We start from the raw sequence: 17,823 nt of genomic DNA, 5'->3' as shown, positions 1-17,823 counted from the left end.
GGGATAGTGCAAGATACAGGAGACACCCCGTTCCAGAGGTGACCCTGGGTCTTTTTAGTGCCCGGTGTATAGCACTTAGTACACTGCACATCGGTTTAACGTCTCATGCGAAAGACGAGTTAGTAGGTAAGGTGCAGCGGGGGATCGAACCAGCGATCTCTGGATTGTGAAGCCAGTGTGTTACCACTAGACCACGGATCCGCTACCCAATTGACTTATTTCCCTCACACGTACCCATTTATACACCTGGGTGGAGAGGAACAAGCGTGGGATTGATTTTTTGCTAAAAAAAATCAAATGCCCTGGGCTGGATTTGAACCAGGGACCTCCCGACCCCTAGACCAGCATCTTACCACTAGACCACTGTGATTAGATATCCTAGTCCTGTATTTATAACCAATTCTCTACAACTTTATATAATTTTGCACAAATTTCCATTTTAATTGTATAATCACAATTTCATGTGCGTTAATACAAGTATTTTTTATGGCCTAAATATACACATCGAGATTGGCAATTAAGATGCCGACGGAGGGGCTCAATATGTTCATTTATCAATGGTGATTGTACTTTTACATATAGAAAATAATGCACTTGTAACCAAATTTAAAACAACTAGTTTGGAAGACAATCGTTTGCTTTGAAAACAATATTACATGCATATGTCTTGCATTAAGCGAGTATCATATCGCAATAAAAATACGTTCTAATGCGTGTGCATTTGAAGATTCTTTAATGACAAAGCTTCATAACAGAATATGTGCTGTATTACATAATAAATAGGACAGACCACTGAATATCTCGCATGTAAGTGACCTTCAAGTCTGCGTGAAAAAATGGCTTTTTTGTATTGGATTGATGGATTTCAAACTTTCTAACAACAAGGTAGAGATCGATAGATTCGTATGGGTTCAATGTTACTAAAGAAATGAATCTCACGTGGATATTTGTATAAAACTAGGGATGGCATTGAATACCTATATCGGTATTCGAATATTCGCAAATCCATTCAATCGAATATTCGCATAAAACGTCTGGATTGTTTTTACTTCTAATATTCAGTTTCGTATCCAGTAGAGATATTAAAATAAAAATTGACACAAAAATACAAATGAATATCCTACAATTGTTGTGTTGAGAAAAAGAAAGAAATGTAGTATAATTGTAAAAACAAACTTTGAAAAAGCCTATTTAGGCGAAATATATTTGAAAAAGTGCATTGTTCTGTGTTAACTTCCATTGTCTTTTAAGTTATATCCGTTTGCTGAATACGAGGCTGTTTCTTAACGTTGCTATCGAATAATTGTATCGCTGACCGATACTGTAATCGGGCACAAATAGAAGGAAAACATCATGTCATATAATTTTATTTTTATTTGAAATTTTAAAGTAACGATTGCATGTACGTTTATATAAAGAAACATATCAATAAGGCATTCAAAGTAAACCAAATATTCAAGAACAAACATAAGGAAAAACATGTCATAGAATATTATTTTTATTCGAAATTGAAGCCCTTAATTGGCACCTAATTGACAGACAACAGTTCGGACCCTTGCTTATAGTGTGTATATTGCATTGCGTAATTTGAGTAATTCACACATTTTAATGGCTGCTCATACAGTGATCACAGAAACGTAATTATTATTCGCCATTAAATTGAAGCCGTAAATTGGCACCCCATTTACAAACAACAGTTCCAGCCTTTCTTAGAGTGTGTATATTCCATTGCACAATCAACGCTGATACGGGCCGCGTTATCAGTTTGAGACGAAGAACGTCACATCAAACATGCTAATTCCATGTAATTTCGGGTGCCAATTAGAAAGCGGCTCGCATGTCATTTACAATTAGGGCAATTACGTTTGATAAAAAATGCGACTATTCGAATATCAATTATGTTATTCGAATACTGACCATTCAATCGAATATTCGAATAATTTTGTCATCCCTATATAAAATACATGCTTTATTTCTAACCAAACATTGTATTTGAAATAACAATATTTTGGACGTTAAGTTCTGCACTGTGACTCTCAGATATTTAATGCACTGAGATCTGTTTCGTTTTAATGATTATTTTATCTCGCTCGACGGGAAACTTAAGATTGGGCCACCGACTTAATATGTTCACATACCGTGTAATTTTCGTTGGATCTTGATCAATACATACTTTCATATTTACGTGTCAGATTGTAAAGTATACCCTTATCTGAACATTAAATTTTGCAACTCAATTAGCACGTAACGCATATCACTTTTGTTGAAATAGATACTTGTCATTCTTGCGTTGCATAAAACTTAGATCACGCTATCGAAGAAGTCTTGGTATTAAACGCGTTTATGAGCTATATGACAATCAATTTGATGTAATGGATTGGAAAAACGTGAGTTGACTTTATTATATTTTGAATACATTTCATAATATAAATAAAATGTATGCACTTTAACATAAGTGACCAATGACCAATTGACCATTATTCGATTGAATTTCACACGGCATCAAACCCATACATAATTGCAATTTAATAATTGAATACAATACTTAATAGTACGAATGGTGAAGTCTGAATGGAATTTACAAATGAACGCATTTAGATACCACGCATATTCGAGTATTTGGTCAAACTTATTTTGTTACTTCGTATTCAATATTTATTTTCGACTGCGATACTTATAATCGATGGTCTCTGATAAAATGAATATTATACAGTCGTTAAATATAATGTTATTGAGGCATTTCATTGCGGATTTATAATTTTTTTCTCCAGCCTTATATTGTCGTATAAATTTACATATTATACGATCGAAAGACACTGACTTAAAAAGCGATTTTTTGGAATGACAAAATGTTTATTGTAACACATATTCAAATATAGGAGGCGAGAATCTGCGAGTGTTTTCTTTTTTGTGGTTGTTGCCTTCTTAACGATTGTGTTATTTTCTTCGCGAGTGTTGTGTATTCTGCGAGTGTTGTCCTCTTTGCGATTATTGTATTCATTGCAAGAGTTCTGTTTTGCGGTTGCCGTTTTCTTTGATTTCTTCGCGATGGTTAATTTTTTGCTCGGGATACTTTTTCCCGATTGTTTTCGTTTTTTTTTGCGATTGTTGTATTCTTTGCTTGGAAAATATTTTTCGGAATGTCCAATTTAAACAGATCTTACAATTATAAATACTCAGTGCATTTGTGACGTATAATTAGGTCGAAACATTTTAACGCATAAAATATAAGTATTTAAATTTATTTCACGTATTCAAAAGATATTGTTTTCAAAACATAAATGAATATACGATGCTAACTTCGCTTCAATGAATATATAGCACGCGATAGATTCAATGCAAACCGGTCATGGAAGAAATTTAAAACAATGTATTATTTAAGCCATTCAAAGAAGAAACATCTTCAACAAAAGTAACTGGACTTGTAACCGAACCGAACAGAACAGTTTATTTTGTAAATCCAGGCCTCCGGTCCATTATACATACCAGAATAACATAATATAATAACATTCGAAAGTTGTGCCCATAATACATAACACAATAACATCATATGGTACAATTTCAAAGTTGTGTCATGTTTTTTATAAATATAATATCATAAATAACATGTATTGATATGCCCCAACCGGAACGTTTCTCTACGTAGTACAGCAACAGTTTTTTAATCGTTGACAAAGAATGTGTCTTATATATAATATGTTTCCTCTTCAGATTATTCTTATGTAGGTGAGAAATGTATAAGGCGTATATTATATGGAATCAATACATGCGAATATAACTTTTAACTGTATGTTTTTGTTGACTAGGTCTTCATATTGTACGTGTACTGCTTGGTTATGTTTGGACATGTCTGTTATGTCGAAAGCCAAGGCTACGACGATGCACAAACACTTCTGACTTACCTGTTCACCGCGTATGACAAGTCCATTCGACCTATCGACAAACAGACGGATGCTGTGAGTAAGTTGCCATCTTACACAAAGTGTACATCTAATGGTCTTCTTATTGATCTTTTACTACTACTACTACTACTACTTTACCCACATAAATACTACATATACAACTACAACACATACTACTACTACTACTTCTTCTACTACTACTACCACTACTACTGCTACTTCTACTACTACTACTACTACTTCTACTACTACTACTACTACTACTACTACTACTACTACTACTACTTATAAGTTTTTTTAAATATTTTCCTATTCTTCTACAGCATATTTCATACGTGTTTTCAACGTGCAGATGTGACCGTAGACTTCAATCTTCTCTCCGTCAACGACGTCAACGAACTGTCCGGTGCGCTCAAAACGACAGGCTTCCTCGACGTAAAGTGGAATGATACGTCCCTAAACTGGACATGGAATGGCGATGCAAACACTCTCAGCTTTTACCATTGGCCGCAGGTGAATCTCATCCTTACTTTAAAACGCCGAATACTTGCTCTTACAAATTGCCGTATGTGTGTATAAAAAATGGTACACATTCGATTTTGAAATACGGATAGATTTTAATACAGTTATGCAAAACCAAACCTCCGTGATCAGATGACAGTGATAATACATATTTTTAACAATTCACTTATCAAGGTATGCAATTAAAACTGAGAAAATTAATACATGTTTTATTGCAGAATGAAGTCTGGAAACCTGATCTCACGTTGAAGAACTCCTTCCTTAATTATAAAAGTCTTGGGGACAGCTCGCTGCTTGTAGAGAATAATTACACAGGAGAAATGACATGGCATCCGTTTCAGGTTGCGCTTGTTTTAAATTGTTATATATATTTATAACGCATAGTTATTATTGTACATGCTACTTTGCATATAATTAAATATGGCCGCGATTGCCCGTAAAAGACGTACTAGTATTTAATGTTTAAAAAGTACCTACGTTTCAGAGCCATATTTTTCGTAAGTTAGGGTGGAATAATTAACGGTTTAAAAAATGCGGTATAATAGCTCCTGATATTTTCTCAATTAATAGAAACTTTGAAGAAATGCAACGAGCGCTAGAGAAGATGTCACGCGTTTTTCTAAAACAAAAAGATCGGCTATTGACCAAACGCCCGTTTAACCCATTTATGCCTAGTGGACTCTCTCATCCTTCTAAATTGGATAATTTTTTTTTCCAAAATTAGGGATGTTTAGTATATTTATTTCAATATTTAGAATATTTCTTTCACAAATTCCTTTAAGCAAACAGCGCAGACCCTGGTGAGACGCCGCATCATGCGACGTCTTATCTGGGTCTACGCTATTTGCCAAGGCCTTTTTTCTAGACGCTAGGCATAAATGGGTTAATTTCACTCCCATTTAGTGCGCGACAAATGTAATACAATTGGTAAAAAATGCCATGCATTTACTAAGTTGAATGTGTTTAAGCATGTTCATATTTCAGGTATTTGAGTCCACCTGTTCATTTGACATCACGTACTTCCCATTTGACATTCAAAATTGTGATTTGATTTTCACGTCTTGGAGTTACACAAAGACGCAGGTGAATACCCACTCTCAAGAATCGTTCAGGATTGCATTATGCTTGTGTATTAAATGATATATTAGAATATATAGACTGATGGAACTAAAAAATAATCGCTTTTGTTTAGAAATACAGGTAAATATTGTTTGAAAAATCAGTGAAATATTAAACATAGATTTCTAATCTCAATTTTGACATATGTTATACTTAATGCAGCGTGAACAGTGAACGCCGTTATAATCGCGCACAGTTTCTAAATTATAAAAATGCATATTTATCAGAATTGTTTGACAATGTCCAATTACTGCTGCATACTGATTTTGAGTGATTAACATATAACATTAAATATATAAAATAAACTAAAAAGCATGTGTATAACCTACATTCTAAACTAAACATTATTTCGTACATCTTCTTCAGTTTGTAAGAAATAGAATGTTTAAAAATAATTTATAATCAAATAAATATTTTGTTAGGTTTATATGTAAGCGGCACGAATAACGATGCCGATCTTAGCATTCTTTAAACCATATCATAACCAGTTGGTAGTATTCAGAAATAAGTACATACTATAGAGTAATAAACGTTTGTTAATTTAACCCGTTTATGCCGAGCGTCTAAAAAAAGGCCTTGGCAAACAGCGTAGACCCAGATGAGACGCCGCATGATGCGGCGTCTCATCATGGTCTGCGCTGTTTGCTTAAAGGAATTTCTGAAAGACATCCCTAATTTTGGAAATAAATTGTTGCAATTTAGAATGATGGGAGAGCTTACTAGGCATAAATGGGTTAAAGTACATTTCTTGTTTGTTGTAGCTTAACTTACAAGTGGGCACCAATGGGCTAAACCTGGCGTATTACGAAGCGAACTCTGATTGGGACTTGAAGAGTGTGTCCTGGTCAAGCAGCGAGGGCGCAGATGAAACGTCTGTGACGTTCTCCATCAAGATCAAACGCAAACCATTGTATGTCTTGGTGACCATCGTCCTACCAATAATCTTTCTCTGCATCCTGGACCTGTTCACGTTCGTGCTGCCATGTTCAAGCGGCGAGAAAATTGGATATTCGATGATCGTCTTCTTGTCATTTGCTATTTTCCTGACCATCGCGTCCACGACGTTGCCGCAGAGCTCTGAAAGTACCGCAATCATGACCATCTTTGTGATTCTCCAGACGGCAGCCAGCATGGTTATTGTCATCGTCTCAGTCTTGCTTGTCCGCATCAACAACTTCTCCAAATCAACAAGAATCCCATGCCCAATCATCGCCACGATGCGTGTACTGAAATGCCGAGTATGCAACACAAAAGTTGACACATCTGATTCGGGCTCGATTGACTCCGATGGGGAGGAAGTTCCGTTCACATGGAAAGACGTGGCTGACATGATTGACATATTTTGCTTCCTGCTTTTCGCGGGAGCGCTGGCACTATCTACCCTTATATGCCTTAACATGGCGTCCGTCGGTATTTAGATGCACTTTCTGGACATGATGTTGTCGATTCCTTAACAATTCAAATTATTGTGAATTTAATCAGTCTAGATTTTATTTTCGTAGTGAAGACCAACTGTTATTTTATCGAACTGTTTTCCTGTTTAATGCAGACATTACGGATACTACATTACATTGTTCTATTTTATGCATCTTATGGATTATTGCAAAATCTGAGTTATAAAAAATTGGTCGTACAAAGGTAATGTGTGTTACCGTATATTTTATTTAATTATTCCAAATGTAAGATATCGCGTTAAAGCTTTTTTCAGTGACTGTTTTCTTTGACTGACCAATCGCTTAACTATATTAGGGGAAATGGTGTCATACAATTCAAATGACTCAAAACAGATAAAGACATTTTACCAACATGTTTCGTTAATATTGTATGAACTTAAAACTCATGTCATATCAACATATTATGTTGTATTGATTGATGTGGAATTGCTCACAATAAAAGTGTTTTGCGCTCTTTTGTTTAACATTATCATAGTTTGTTCACATCTTTGCATCTTCTTCTTTAGTTTAACTGCAAAACAGTAACAAACAACTGTACAGATTTTTAACTTTTTCCATTATGCCCCAAAATGTTTGAATTTATATACTAGTAGATGATAGCGGTCAATACACACCAAATTTACCCGAGGTTTAGTGCAAACACCTACGGTGCATTTATATGATTTAAGATAACCCATATCATAGTTTATGCGTGGAAAGAAGAAAACACAAGCGTTGCACTCTGGGACAACGGGGCTTAATGCATGTGCGTAATGAGTCGTACAAGATTGGCATATGCAATCCGCACAGGCTAATCGGGAACGACAATTTTTACCTAGACAGGATAATTTCTTAGAAGAGACGTCCTTTAATAAAAAATTCCGTACAAGCAGAAAGTATCGTCTCCGATTGGCCAGTGCGAACTGCACAGGCTGATTTCGGATGACACTTCGCCCATGCGTTTAGCCCCATTTCCGATATCAAGTCCCGCATGAACGACGAGAGAGCTGTAAAGGGACTATCGCTGCATGTTTTGAATAATTACAAACCATGCTCCTCCCTAAAAAGTGCGTCTCAAAAAATCTCTCTTTAACGAAACAATTATTTTGAGATAAAGCAATCATTATTAATATAACGCACCCACCCACTTTTTCACGCATTATGCATAACTGATATACATACTAAGTAATAAATCGTCATCAGCCGTTCAACAGGCTAATAAACCTTCACTTTGTGTTTAAAAGATGTATATGCACCGATCAAAAGTTACTGCACAATTTAACAAAATGTTTTCCTCAGTTTGAAAACGTGCATTTTAACAGTTTTTCTGTAACAGTAATCAATCGGGTACTCGAACACGAATCGGATTTGCGGGTCAAGAACTTAGCCAGGCATCCAGGACGAAGCTTCTGCTATCACTAGTTGGTCGAGTCAAAACATGTAAGATACAGGGATTAATTGCTGATATATTTAAGAATTGCATTTAAATTGTGTTTCTTATTCCAAATTAAGAGACACAACACGCTTGAAGTCGATTTATGGTATTCTGAAAAAGTTCAAACTGATTTGAACAGAAATATCAATAAAAAAGTAGCGTGTATGTGTGGATTATTGCATTTCATTAAAACTAATTTGGAAAAATGCTTGGCGCATGTGTGACAAAGAGCATAACTATTAAGTCTGTAACAACTTCAAATTTGAAACGACATATACAGCGAACATTAATATTTTTCCCTGCATTAAAATTGAAGTAAGAGATGCTATCTTTTAGTAAAAATGTGTAGTTTTTCTGCGCTATTTATCGTTCTAGTCAATAAATTATGTTTAAGAAGACAAGTCGCCAAATACGCGATCGCTCCGCCCACTTATTTGTGTTTTCATAAAACGCTTATATTAAACAGTATTTGTTTGTCGGACCACGTGGCCGCAATAAACGAAATCTGATTGATTATTACGTGTGTTTGATTGACAGCTGGCGAGTGGTCAAATTCGACGCATGCTTCAGTTTGGTTGACAATATTTGATTTATTTTAGTACTTCTTTTAAAAGATTAACAGTTAATATGTCTGAAATGGTATTGTGCTTCATGAAACGCGTTTAAGTATTTTAGTTTGTGTATGACCTTGTTCAAAACCAGGCCAGGAACAACTGACAATTAACTGGTAATTAATTTTGACACTTAGACATTATTAACCCGCTTTGGTCCTGGATTACGTAGTTACTCAGATAAGAAAATAACCATTGATATCGTCGCTCATAAATGGTCGCTCATTACGTTTTCAGAAATAACAGCATATCTATGAATCGGATGTGCTTCACATGTTTAACCCATTTATGCTTAGTGGACTCTCCATACCTTCTAAATTGGGTCAATTTATTTCCAAAATTAGGAATGTCTAGTATATTTATTTCTGTATTTAGAATATATCTTACAACAATTCCTTCAAGCAAACAGCACAGACCCTGATGAGACGGCGCATCATGCGGCGTCTCACCGGGGTCTACGCTGTTTGCCATGGCCCTTTTTTAGACGCTAGGCATAAATGGGTTAAATACAAAAGGAATAGCAATCAACCAGCTCATCCACAGATCTGTAAGGTAACATGCAGATCTACCATGCGTTGAGTTGACCATAAAATCTGAATGGATAGCTATGTGTCCGGTGTTTTTCAGACGGTTATTAAAAAAATACAGCCGTTACATAATTATACGTGTGATTTCCACACTGAGAATGCAATTCCCTATTTGTTTTACTTTCCTCGTTTTCGTGATGACATTACGTATATAAAAAGCATCATTTCGTTCCACTGAATGAATGGTAAGAAAATCTTGGTACACAAACCCTTAATTATTAAAATAAATGTATTCCTTTATCGTCCATCTGTTTATTCAATGTGTCTATATACCAGCGATGCCCTCGTATAAATCCCTTTGGTGCTTCATCATCGCATGTTTTTATGTCGGTTGAGCGAGTAAAGAGAATATGGTTAACATGTTTCTTTGAAATTGGTGTGCTGTTTTTTGTGTCACTTAGTTGTTAGTTAGCCTGATTGTTAGTTAATTTGGTTTAAGTGAGATGGTTATTTAAGAGTCAGTCAAATTTAATCCAATAATTAAATCTTAAGTTGTTGTCACCTTATCGAAAAAAAAGAAACATAGCGAACAGAAGAGCGTATTTTAACTTTAAAATAAGATTATTAGAAGTAAAGGTAGACGATAAAACGTTTTTTTTTTGTACTTCTGTACAAGTTCGTATTGACCTGAATCTTGGGTTACAGTTGAACATGATATTGCTTTTGATCACAGCGTTGGTCTAGAAGAAAAGAGCATATTGCTTGCACATTAATACCTAAAAATTCGTTAATTAGATTTTTTATCGCCAGTGTCTGATATCCTGATATGCATTTAGACAATAGATCTACGATTGAAAGGCAATTATATTATTTGACGCAATTTCGGCCGATATTTCACTTTTTCAAACGCGGACTTTTAAAACTGATATTCAGGGATAAGCTGTGAATCGAGAACAATGGTAAATATGCATTTTATGTTATAGAATTATTTATGTCATCTGTGTAATACAACGTTTTAATACCACAATAAATCTGAAATAAAAGTAAAATAAAAAAAAAACACAAAGAATTATAGTGTGATATCCATTAAACAATATCTAGATATAGTTTGTGCTATTCTGACATATTCCGGTTTTGTTTTTATATTTATGTTCAGGCTGCTCGCAATTGGCGGACGTGGTATACAGTGCTTGGTCTGTGTCTTCACTCCTCACATTGCCAAGATCCAGTTTATGCAAGTGTTGTGTGGTTGAAAAAGGAATTATTTACAAATTTACAATACGACTACAGAATTCGCCCAATAAACAACCAATCGGCGGCTATAGGTTCGTTATTGACCGTTTAATGTATAGATGCACACATCATGTAAAGACAAAATCAGATCTTCAAATTGACATTATTGCTTATTAAAACAGGCGGTGTAAAATGATTTCAAATGATGAAAATTAGAAATATAATCATTCAAAGCATCGTTTTTAGTTCTTCGATATCCGTTCACGTTCTTACTGTTAAGAAAACATTTTAAGTGGAATAATAATGTAATTAATTTTGTTATTGTATTCAGTAATTAAGAACACACGTTTTCAATAACAGCACATATTACGACTGAGTTGAACATTAAGGTATATTGTTTTTGAGCTCTAAGCATATGAATACTCACATTTCAGCTGTTTCGGTGGATTTCCATTTGTTGGCTATCAACGAACTTAACGAGCAAACGGAATCACTGAAAACAACCGGTTACCTGAATGTCACATGGAACGATATCAAGTTGCAGTGGCCACCAGCTAGTTATAGTATAAACCTGTCTCATTGGCCTCAGGTGAGCATCATGTTATTGCTCTAAAACAAATACTTGGCCCCATGACCCAAGGTCAGCATCAGTTTATAGCTCTAAAGCATCTTCGTGAAAACATCGGAGATTACTTTAAGTCCAACGTATGGGCTCCGTTAAGTATATAAAGAGTTTAAACCTGAAATTTATTGGAGGATAATTATAATGGCCTTAGCAATAAATGCCACTCAGTTTAAACCTGAGAATTGTTGGAGGATAATTATAATGGCCTTAGCAAAACATGCCACTCGTTCATAGAAATACTGTAAATGTTTCAGAACGAGGTCTGGAAACCTGATATCTCATTGAAGAACTCATTCCTTGACTACAAGGCACTGGGTGACAGCTCACTTTTAATACAGAACAACTACCTTGGCAACATGACATGGACTCCGTTCCAGGTAAAACTTTCTCATATTATCACAAAGTGAACTGATTAATTATCTGTTAATAAGCCATGGAATGATTTAGTCGCGGCGTTTCATACCCAAATATAATGTTGAAATTGAAATAAAACAAATGGACCAGTGTTAAATAACATGAATATTGTATTACATATTATTGGATTTTATCTCCATGCATGTTCATCTCGATTATGTTTATTCATCACTCAATTCTGCAGTGAATATATTTGAACACACGCTCTAACATTTCAGGTATTTCAAACAACGTGCTCTTTCGACGTAACCTTTTACCCATTTGATATCCAAGACTGCGATTTCAAGTTCACGGCCTGGAGTTACACGAAAGCACAAGTAAGCATGCTGATTTCGCATTTGTTAGGAATGGGAACGAATATTCGAATTTTCAAGATATTATATAAAATTCGCTCCAACTTACGGAGTGCTTTGACACACTCATGTTGCACAAATAATGCATCCTCCGACGCTTAAGGACCTCATAAACTTTGAAAAACGCGCAAACACATTTCAATCTCGCCATACGTTCTAGATTAACCCAGTTATGCCTAGTGAACTCTCCCATCCTTTAAACTGGATCAATTTATTTTCAAAATTGGGGATGTCTAGTATATTTATTTCTATATTTATAATATTTCTTACATAAATTCCTTTAAGCAAACAGCGCAGACCCAGATAAGACGCCGCATCATGCGGCGTCTCATCTGGGTCTACGCTGTTTGCAAAGGCCTTTTTTCTAGACGCTAGGCATGAATGGATAAATCTACAATTTATATTCTAGTTACTCTAAAGTTAAAAGTATTCACCATGTTACACTCTCGCGTTTTAAATTATTACACGCGCGCAAGTGATTAAACGAATGCAAGATGCAACATTCGTAAGCAAGTACGCGACACAATTTAGAATATTATTGAAATACATAAGATTTACGGTAATATGTTTTCGGCAAATATCTTATATTATATAAAAATAACATTTAGTAAGTTAAAAGGTAGACCATTATAACAAATAATACATTTTAAAATGATTTATTTATCGTTCTTTTCATATCTGCGGTACGATTTATTGTGGTATTTGTGGCAATCAATTACAGAACTTTGCTCCGGACTGTCAAAAGATTAAATCTTAGGTTTAAGAATTGAATATTTAAATTTAGACGAATGATTACAAACGAATATTCCAATATCATTTCCAGTATTCGTTCCCATTCCTAGTTTTATATTGCTGATTTAAGAATCCTCCAAAAAATACCTTAATCATAATGTTGAAGAAAATCTAAGCATATTAATCATCACTGGTTTTCGGAATAACGTAGAGCACTACGCAGAAAAAAGCATCGATGTTTGAAATTAAAAGTGAAAGAGACCAAACCTTCATACTGAAGACATAATATAAAATGAAAGGTTTTATATCGACGAATATTTTGTAGGTAACTATGCAGGCCGGGGATAACGGATTTGTCTTTGATGAGTACGAGCCCAACTCGAATTGGGACGTGAAAAAATTCTCCTGGACAATTGACGAAAATTCGGATGACTCGACCATAATATTCACCGTCCGAATTCAGCGGAAGCCAATGTATTTCCTGTTGACCGTTGTGCTTCCCGTACTGTTTCTGGCTGTCATGGACCTTTTCACGTTCGTCTTGCCAAGCGATAGCGGAGAGAAAGTCAGCTACGCCGTCACAGTCTTCTTGACCTTTGCCGTTTTCTTGACCATAGTCTCTTCGACTCTGCCTCAGTCGTCCGACAAAGTGGCGATCATCGCTGTCTTCCTCCTGATTCAAACTGGCAACAGCGCTGGCATCACGTTGTTCGCCGTCGCACTTGTTCGCATCAACAACTTCACAGAATCCACCAGGATCCCTTGCCCTCTCGTTGCTCTGATGAACTTCTTTAAATGCCGTGTATGCAGGAGGAAGAACGATGTGACGGAGATGAATAGCAGGAATAACAAAGTGTCGGCGATAAACAGGAGGAAGAGCAATGTCGCGACGGCGAACAGGAGGAAAAGCAATGTGACCGCGACGAAGATGGATTCTGATGAAGACTTTATGGATGAAGAGCCGTACACGTGGAAGGACGTGTCTGACTTCCTGGACTATTTCTGTTTCATACTGTTTGTGTCCATCCTCACTCTGTCTACTCTCATATGCCTTAACATGGCCTCCGTTGGAGTATAACATCTAGCTGTTCTGAGTCTACAGCCAACAGTGAACGATATTATCATGAATTTGAATGTTTATTGGTCTTTAGTATGCTTCTTGTGGTTATACGTTGTTCTTGATTTATTTGCAATTTAAGTGTGAAAGTAGCCAGAGGCTTTTTGAATGATATGGAAAAGACACGACTATTTATAAAAACTTGTCGGAAGAACATCATCTTAACAAATAAATATAATTCATTCGTATTCTTACAAAATATCATATAAACATTTTCAATCCAATAACTCTTTTTGTAAATCAACTGACATAAATGCATGAACTTATCTTTAAAGTGAGTGTTCTAGAATGTTTTTTTCCCCTCTAATTTATAAAGCATCTTTACAATTCGCTGATAAACAAAATAATTTGTGTAATAAATATTTTTAATTTCTGTGATTTGTGAAATGCTTGTTTAAGTAATACATGTTTCATACATCGCCTATTATAATATCTTATTTGATTTCTTCACTTTCGACACTTGCATGTTGCACGGCCATATATACATGTACCATATTTCATAGAAATAAGATTTTACCTGGCGAATATTGATTACATTTAATTTCAATAAATCGCGATTCTATATGTTTCCTGTTTGATTATGTTGCAAAAAAAGTATATAAAATATGCAATTCATTACCCGGTCTTTTTTTCTATATCAGGGATGCAATATCAAAATATATGTCCGTCCGTCTGTCTGTCCGTCCTGGCCACTATCTCCTCCTACACTATAAGCACTAGAACCTTGAAACTTACACACATGGTCGCTATTAGCATATGTGCGACCCTGCGCTATTTGGAATTTTGATCTGACCCTTGGGTCAAAAGTTATGGGGGTTGGGGCGGGGCCGGGTCAGAGATTTTCACTCATTTTTTATGTTACTTTACATTAACTTCTTCATTTCTGCACCGATTTACTTCAAATTGATACTGAACCTCTCTTATGACAATACGGTCAATCTCAAATATGCATGGCCCCATTACCAATCCTGGGGCGCCCCCCCCCCACACAGACCACACCCACCCAAAATTGCCTTTTACTATAATTTCTTCATTTCTACACCGATTTACTACAAATTCATACTGAAATTCTCTTATGACAATACGGTCAATCTCAACTATGCATGACAATACGGTCAATCTCAACTATGCATGGCCCCATTACCAACCCTGAGGCGCGCCACCCACATAGGCCACACCCACTCAAAATTGCATTTCACTATAACTTCTTCATTTCTACAGCGATTCACTTCTAATTGATACTGAACTTTTCTTATGACAATACGGTCAATCTCAACTATGCCTGGCCCAATAACCAACCCTGGGGCGCCCCGCCCAAATAGGCCACACCCACACAAAATTGTCTTTTACTATAATTTCTTCATTTCTACACATTTTCACTTCTAATTGATACTGAACTATTCTTATGACAATACGGTCAATCTCAACTATGCATAGCCCTATTACTAACCATGGGGTGCCCCGCCCACATAGGCCACACCCACCCAAATTGCCTTTTACTTAACTTTATTATTATAAACCTGATTTATAAAGCGCCCTTTTCATGAAATAAAACACGTTCAAAGGCGCTGTACAATAATGAATACATATCATAATCTTGTAAAAAACATAAAATAACCATAACATTGTAAAACAATTTAAAATCTAACTAAGCATATGGTAAGAAAAAAAATCGTCACATGAAACATTATTATTATAAAAGGGATTAACATTAAAACAACATTTGTGGACTATCCAACTACATTAGCAGTTTATCGCATCTGAAGTGCCAATATTAATTTTATCAGTTTCCGTAGACCAGCACGAAGTAGTGGGTCTTTAATTGTCTTTTGAAACACTGGAGTGTTTGACAGTCTCTAACATATATAGGCAGTGAGTTCCACAATTTCGGAGCAACTGATTTGAAGCTCCTTTCCCCGTACTTCACTTGTTTGCTTCTTCATTTCTACATCCATTCACTTCTAATTGATACTGAACTTGTCTTATGACAATACGGTCAATCTTAACTATGCATGGCCTCATTTCCAACCCTGGGGCGTCCCCTGGGTCAAACATGCGGCGTGGGGAAACGCGTCGTCCTCTGCCGCGCCATTTCTAGTTTATTTTTATTTCATTTCTTTATATATTTTGTATTATTTGTACTGTATTATATTAAATGCATATTATGTTAATGCTGCCATGTTAAAACAAAATAAATGTTGAATGAAGTCACAAAAATCAATTGGTGATATCGTCTCATAGCAAAGGAAGGAAGGGTGCCTTGGGTACTTTATGACATCTCATGCCGATAGGGTGATTGATGTCGGTGTGTCATGCTACATTGTCCTGTTTATTGGACCCTTTATGCGATAAAGCCGCTTTAAATAATGGTGATAACTGTAATTTCTATTGCTTAACAATACGAGACTGCGAAAACAAACGCCACAGGTTATTTATTTGACTCTTTGTTTGTTTCAATTTATATTAAAAGTATATTGATTATCTTAAGTGTGACTGTCTTTAGTTTAAAGATTTAATACGAAATAACATTAAAAAAATAGTTGTTAATTTACTAAAGCAATTGACTCTTTCACATGTATTTTTTTTGAAACTACGATAATGGACGCAAGAAATATCCTTTTTTTAAAGATGCTCGGTGCATATCCCGATCGTGAAAATTAAGGCTGAAATAAAACGTTTGTATTTAAATCACTGATTTTTTTTAAAGTTTTAAGTCGCCTATCAAACACATCAAATGGGCCATGAAATACAAAAGCAGTCTGCTTTTATTTCACTACGATGCATCTTTCGCTAGCTTTTAGTGACCCCTATCATAATCACAGCGCTGAAGGCACTGGAGATGTTCGCTATTGCACAATTTAACACGCAATTCATTTTTCAAAATCAATCGCAAGTTTGAAATGAACACACGCCATTCAACTTTATAAAGTGTGTGTCATAGCGCACGGGTCGAGTTTTGTGTGCACTTTTTATCATCCTTATTATTTCATAGAAATAACTTAGACAAAATAAAAACGACATGCTTTTTGGACGTTCTGAAAGCATAGAAAGTATGATGAAAATGGTAAGGAGAACTTAATATAAAGAAAATTTGCAGTCACCATCATATTAAAGGAGTATTTTTTCTAATATCAAATAACTATATCACCAAGAATATAAATTCATAATGAAAGTTCCGTGTACAAAACTTTTGATTTTTGACACCATATACAAATTCAAAATATACAATAATCTTCGTATCTTGTATATGGAGGAATAAAAGTATATAAACATTGCTGTTTATGCTTTACTTGTTACCCGAGCAGTTCACACGGTGTCAACAACGCTGACATAAACATAGGTATAAAGCACTAGGCACTAGGTATAAAGCTTTTAGGCGTAGCAGTTTTACTCAGTTTTCATCTTAGTGACTTCTACATAACGCCAACAGACACGCATGAATATTTTCGAATATTTAATAAGCTGATTCGAGAAACAACCTCTGAATTTTTGCTACATCACTGCGTATGTGCTCAATTCAAAGGATGTAGGATGTGGCCCTGTTACAATTACGCGTTACAATCCATCTCGCAGAATTTCACTTTCGCCTCCAAGATGAGAAAACAAGCATTAGCGAAATAGTATAGTGTCACGATAAGAGAAAATCGTTTAATTATCATACCACAATGTTTGCCGTACTTGGTCAGCACGTCTGGAAATCATTCCTTAATGTGTGGATAAGCTGCCATTATGAACAAGTTTGCTATTTTGAATTCAATTTTGTATCAAAAAGCATTGTTCTTAAATGTGGCATTTTCAAT

The 17,823-nt window shown here is 35.4% G+C and overlaps 2 protein-coding genes across 2 annotated transcripts; both read left to right on the top strand.

The window, feature by feature from the left end:
• Positions 1 to 2,238: 2,238 nt before the first annotated feature.
• LOC127866725 (acetylcholine receptor subunit beta-like 1) lies at positions 2,239 to 7,449 on the top strand. Its single transcript, XM_052407492.1, has 6 exons — positions 2,239 to 2,387; positions 3,807 to 3,960; positions 4,255 to 4,415; positions 4,643 to 4,765; positions 5,409 to 5,507; positions 6,305 to 7,449. Exons 1-6 carry the CDS (start codon positions 2,373 to 2,375, stop codon positions 6,959 to 6,961), a joined length of 1,209 nt encoding a protein of 402 aa, XP_052263452.1. The 5' UTR covers positions 2,239 to 2,372; the 3' UTR covers positions 6,962 to 7,449.
• Positions 7,450 to 11,353: 3,904 nt separating this feature from the next.
• Positions 11,354 to 14,438, top strand: LOC127866721 (neuronal acetylcholine receptor subunit alpha-6-like). The gene is made up of 4 exons (XM_052407483.1): positions 11,354 to 11,371; positions 11,662 to 11,784; positions 12,040 to 12,138; positions 13,232 to 14,438. Exons 2-4 carry the CDS (start codon positions 11,764 to 11,766, stop codon positions 13,982 to 13,984), a joined length of 873 nt encoding a protein of 290 aa, XP_052263443.1. The 5' UTR covers positions 11,354 to 11,371; positions 11,662 to 11,763; the 3' UTR covers positions 13,985 to 14,438.
• The last annotated feature ends 3,385 nt before the right edge of the window (positions 14,439 to 17,823 follow it).

The sequence above is a fragment of the Dreissena polymorpha genome, chromosome 1 (genome assembly GCF_020536995.1).
Source record: "Dreissena polymorpha isolate Duluth1 chromosome 1, UMN_Dpol_1.0, whole genome shotgun sequence".
Taxonomy (NCBI): domain Eukaryota; kingdom Metazoa; phylum Mollusca; class Bivalvia; order Myida; family Dreissenidae; genus Dreissena; species Dreissena polymorpha.
The sequence above is the reverse complement of the archived record's forward strand: the minus strand, read 5'-3'. Positions and strand labels throughout refer to the sequence as shown.

Bases quoted from the DNA above. Each gene is read 5' to 3' on its own strand.
- LOC127866725 (XM_052407492.1), top strand. The intron at 3,961-4,254 runs GTAAGTTGCCAT...TTCAACGTGCAG, and splicing joins CAAACAGACGGATGCTGTGA to ATGTGACCGTAGACTTCAAT. The intron at 5,508-6,304 runs GTGAATACCCAC...TGTTTGTTGTAG, and splicing joins GGAGTTACACAAAGACGCAG to CTTAACTTACAAGTGGGCAC.
- LOC127866721 (XM_052407483.1), top strand. From the start codon at position 11,764: ATGACATGGACTCCGTTCCAG. The intron at 11,785-12,039 runs GTAAAACTTTCT...CTAACATTTCAG, and splicing joins TGACATGGACTCCGTTCCAG to GTATTTCAAACAACGTGCTC. The intron at 12,139-13,231 runs GTAAGCATGCTG...AATATTTTGTAG, and splicing joins GGAGTTACACGAAAGCACAA to GTAACTATGCAGGCCGGGGA.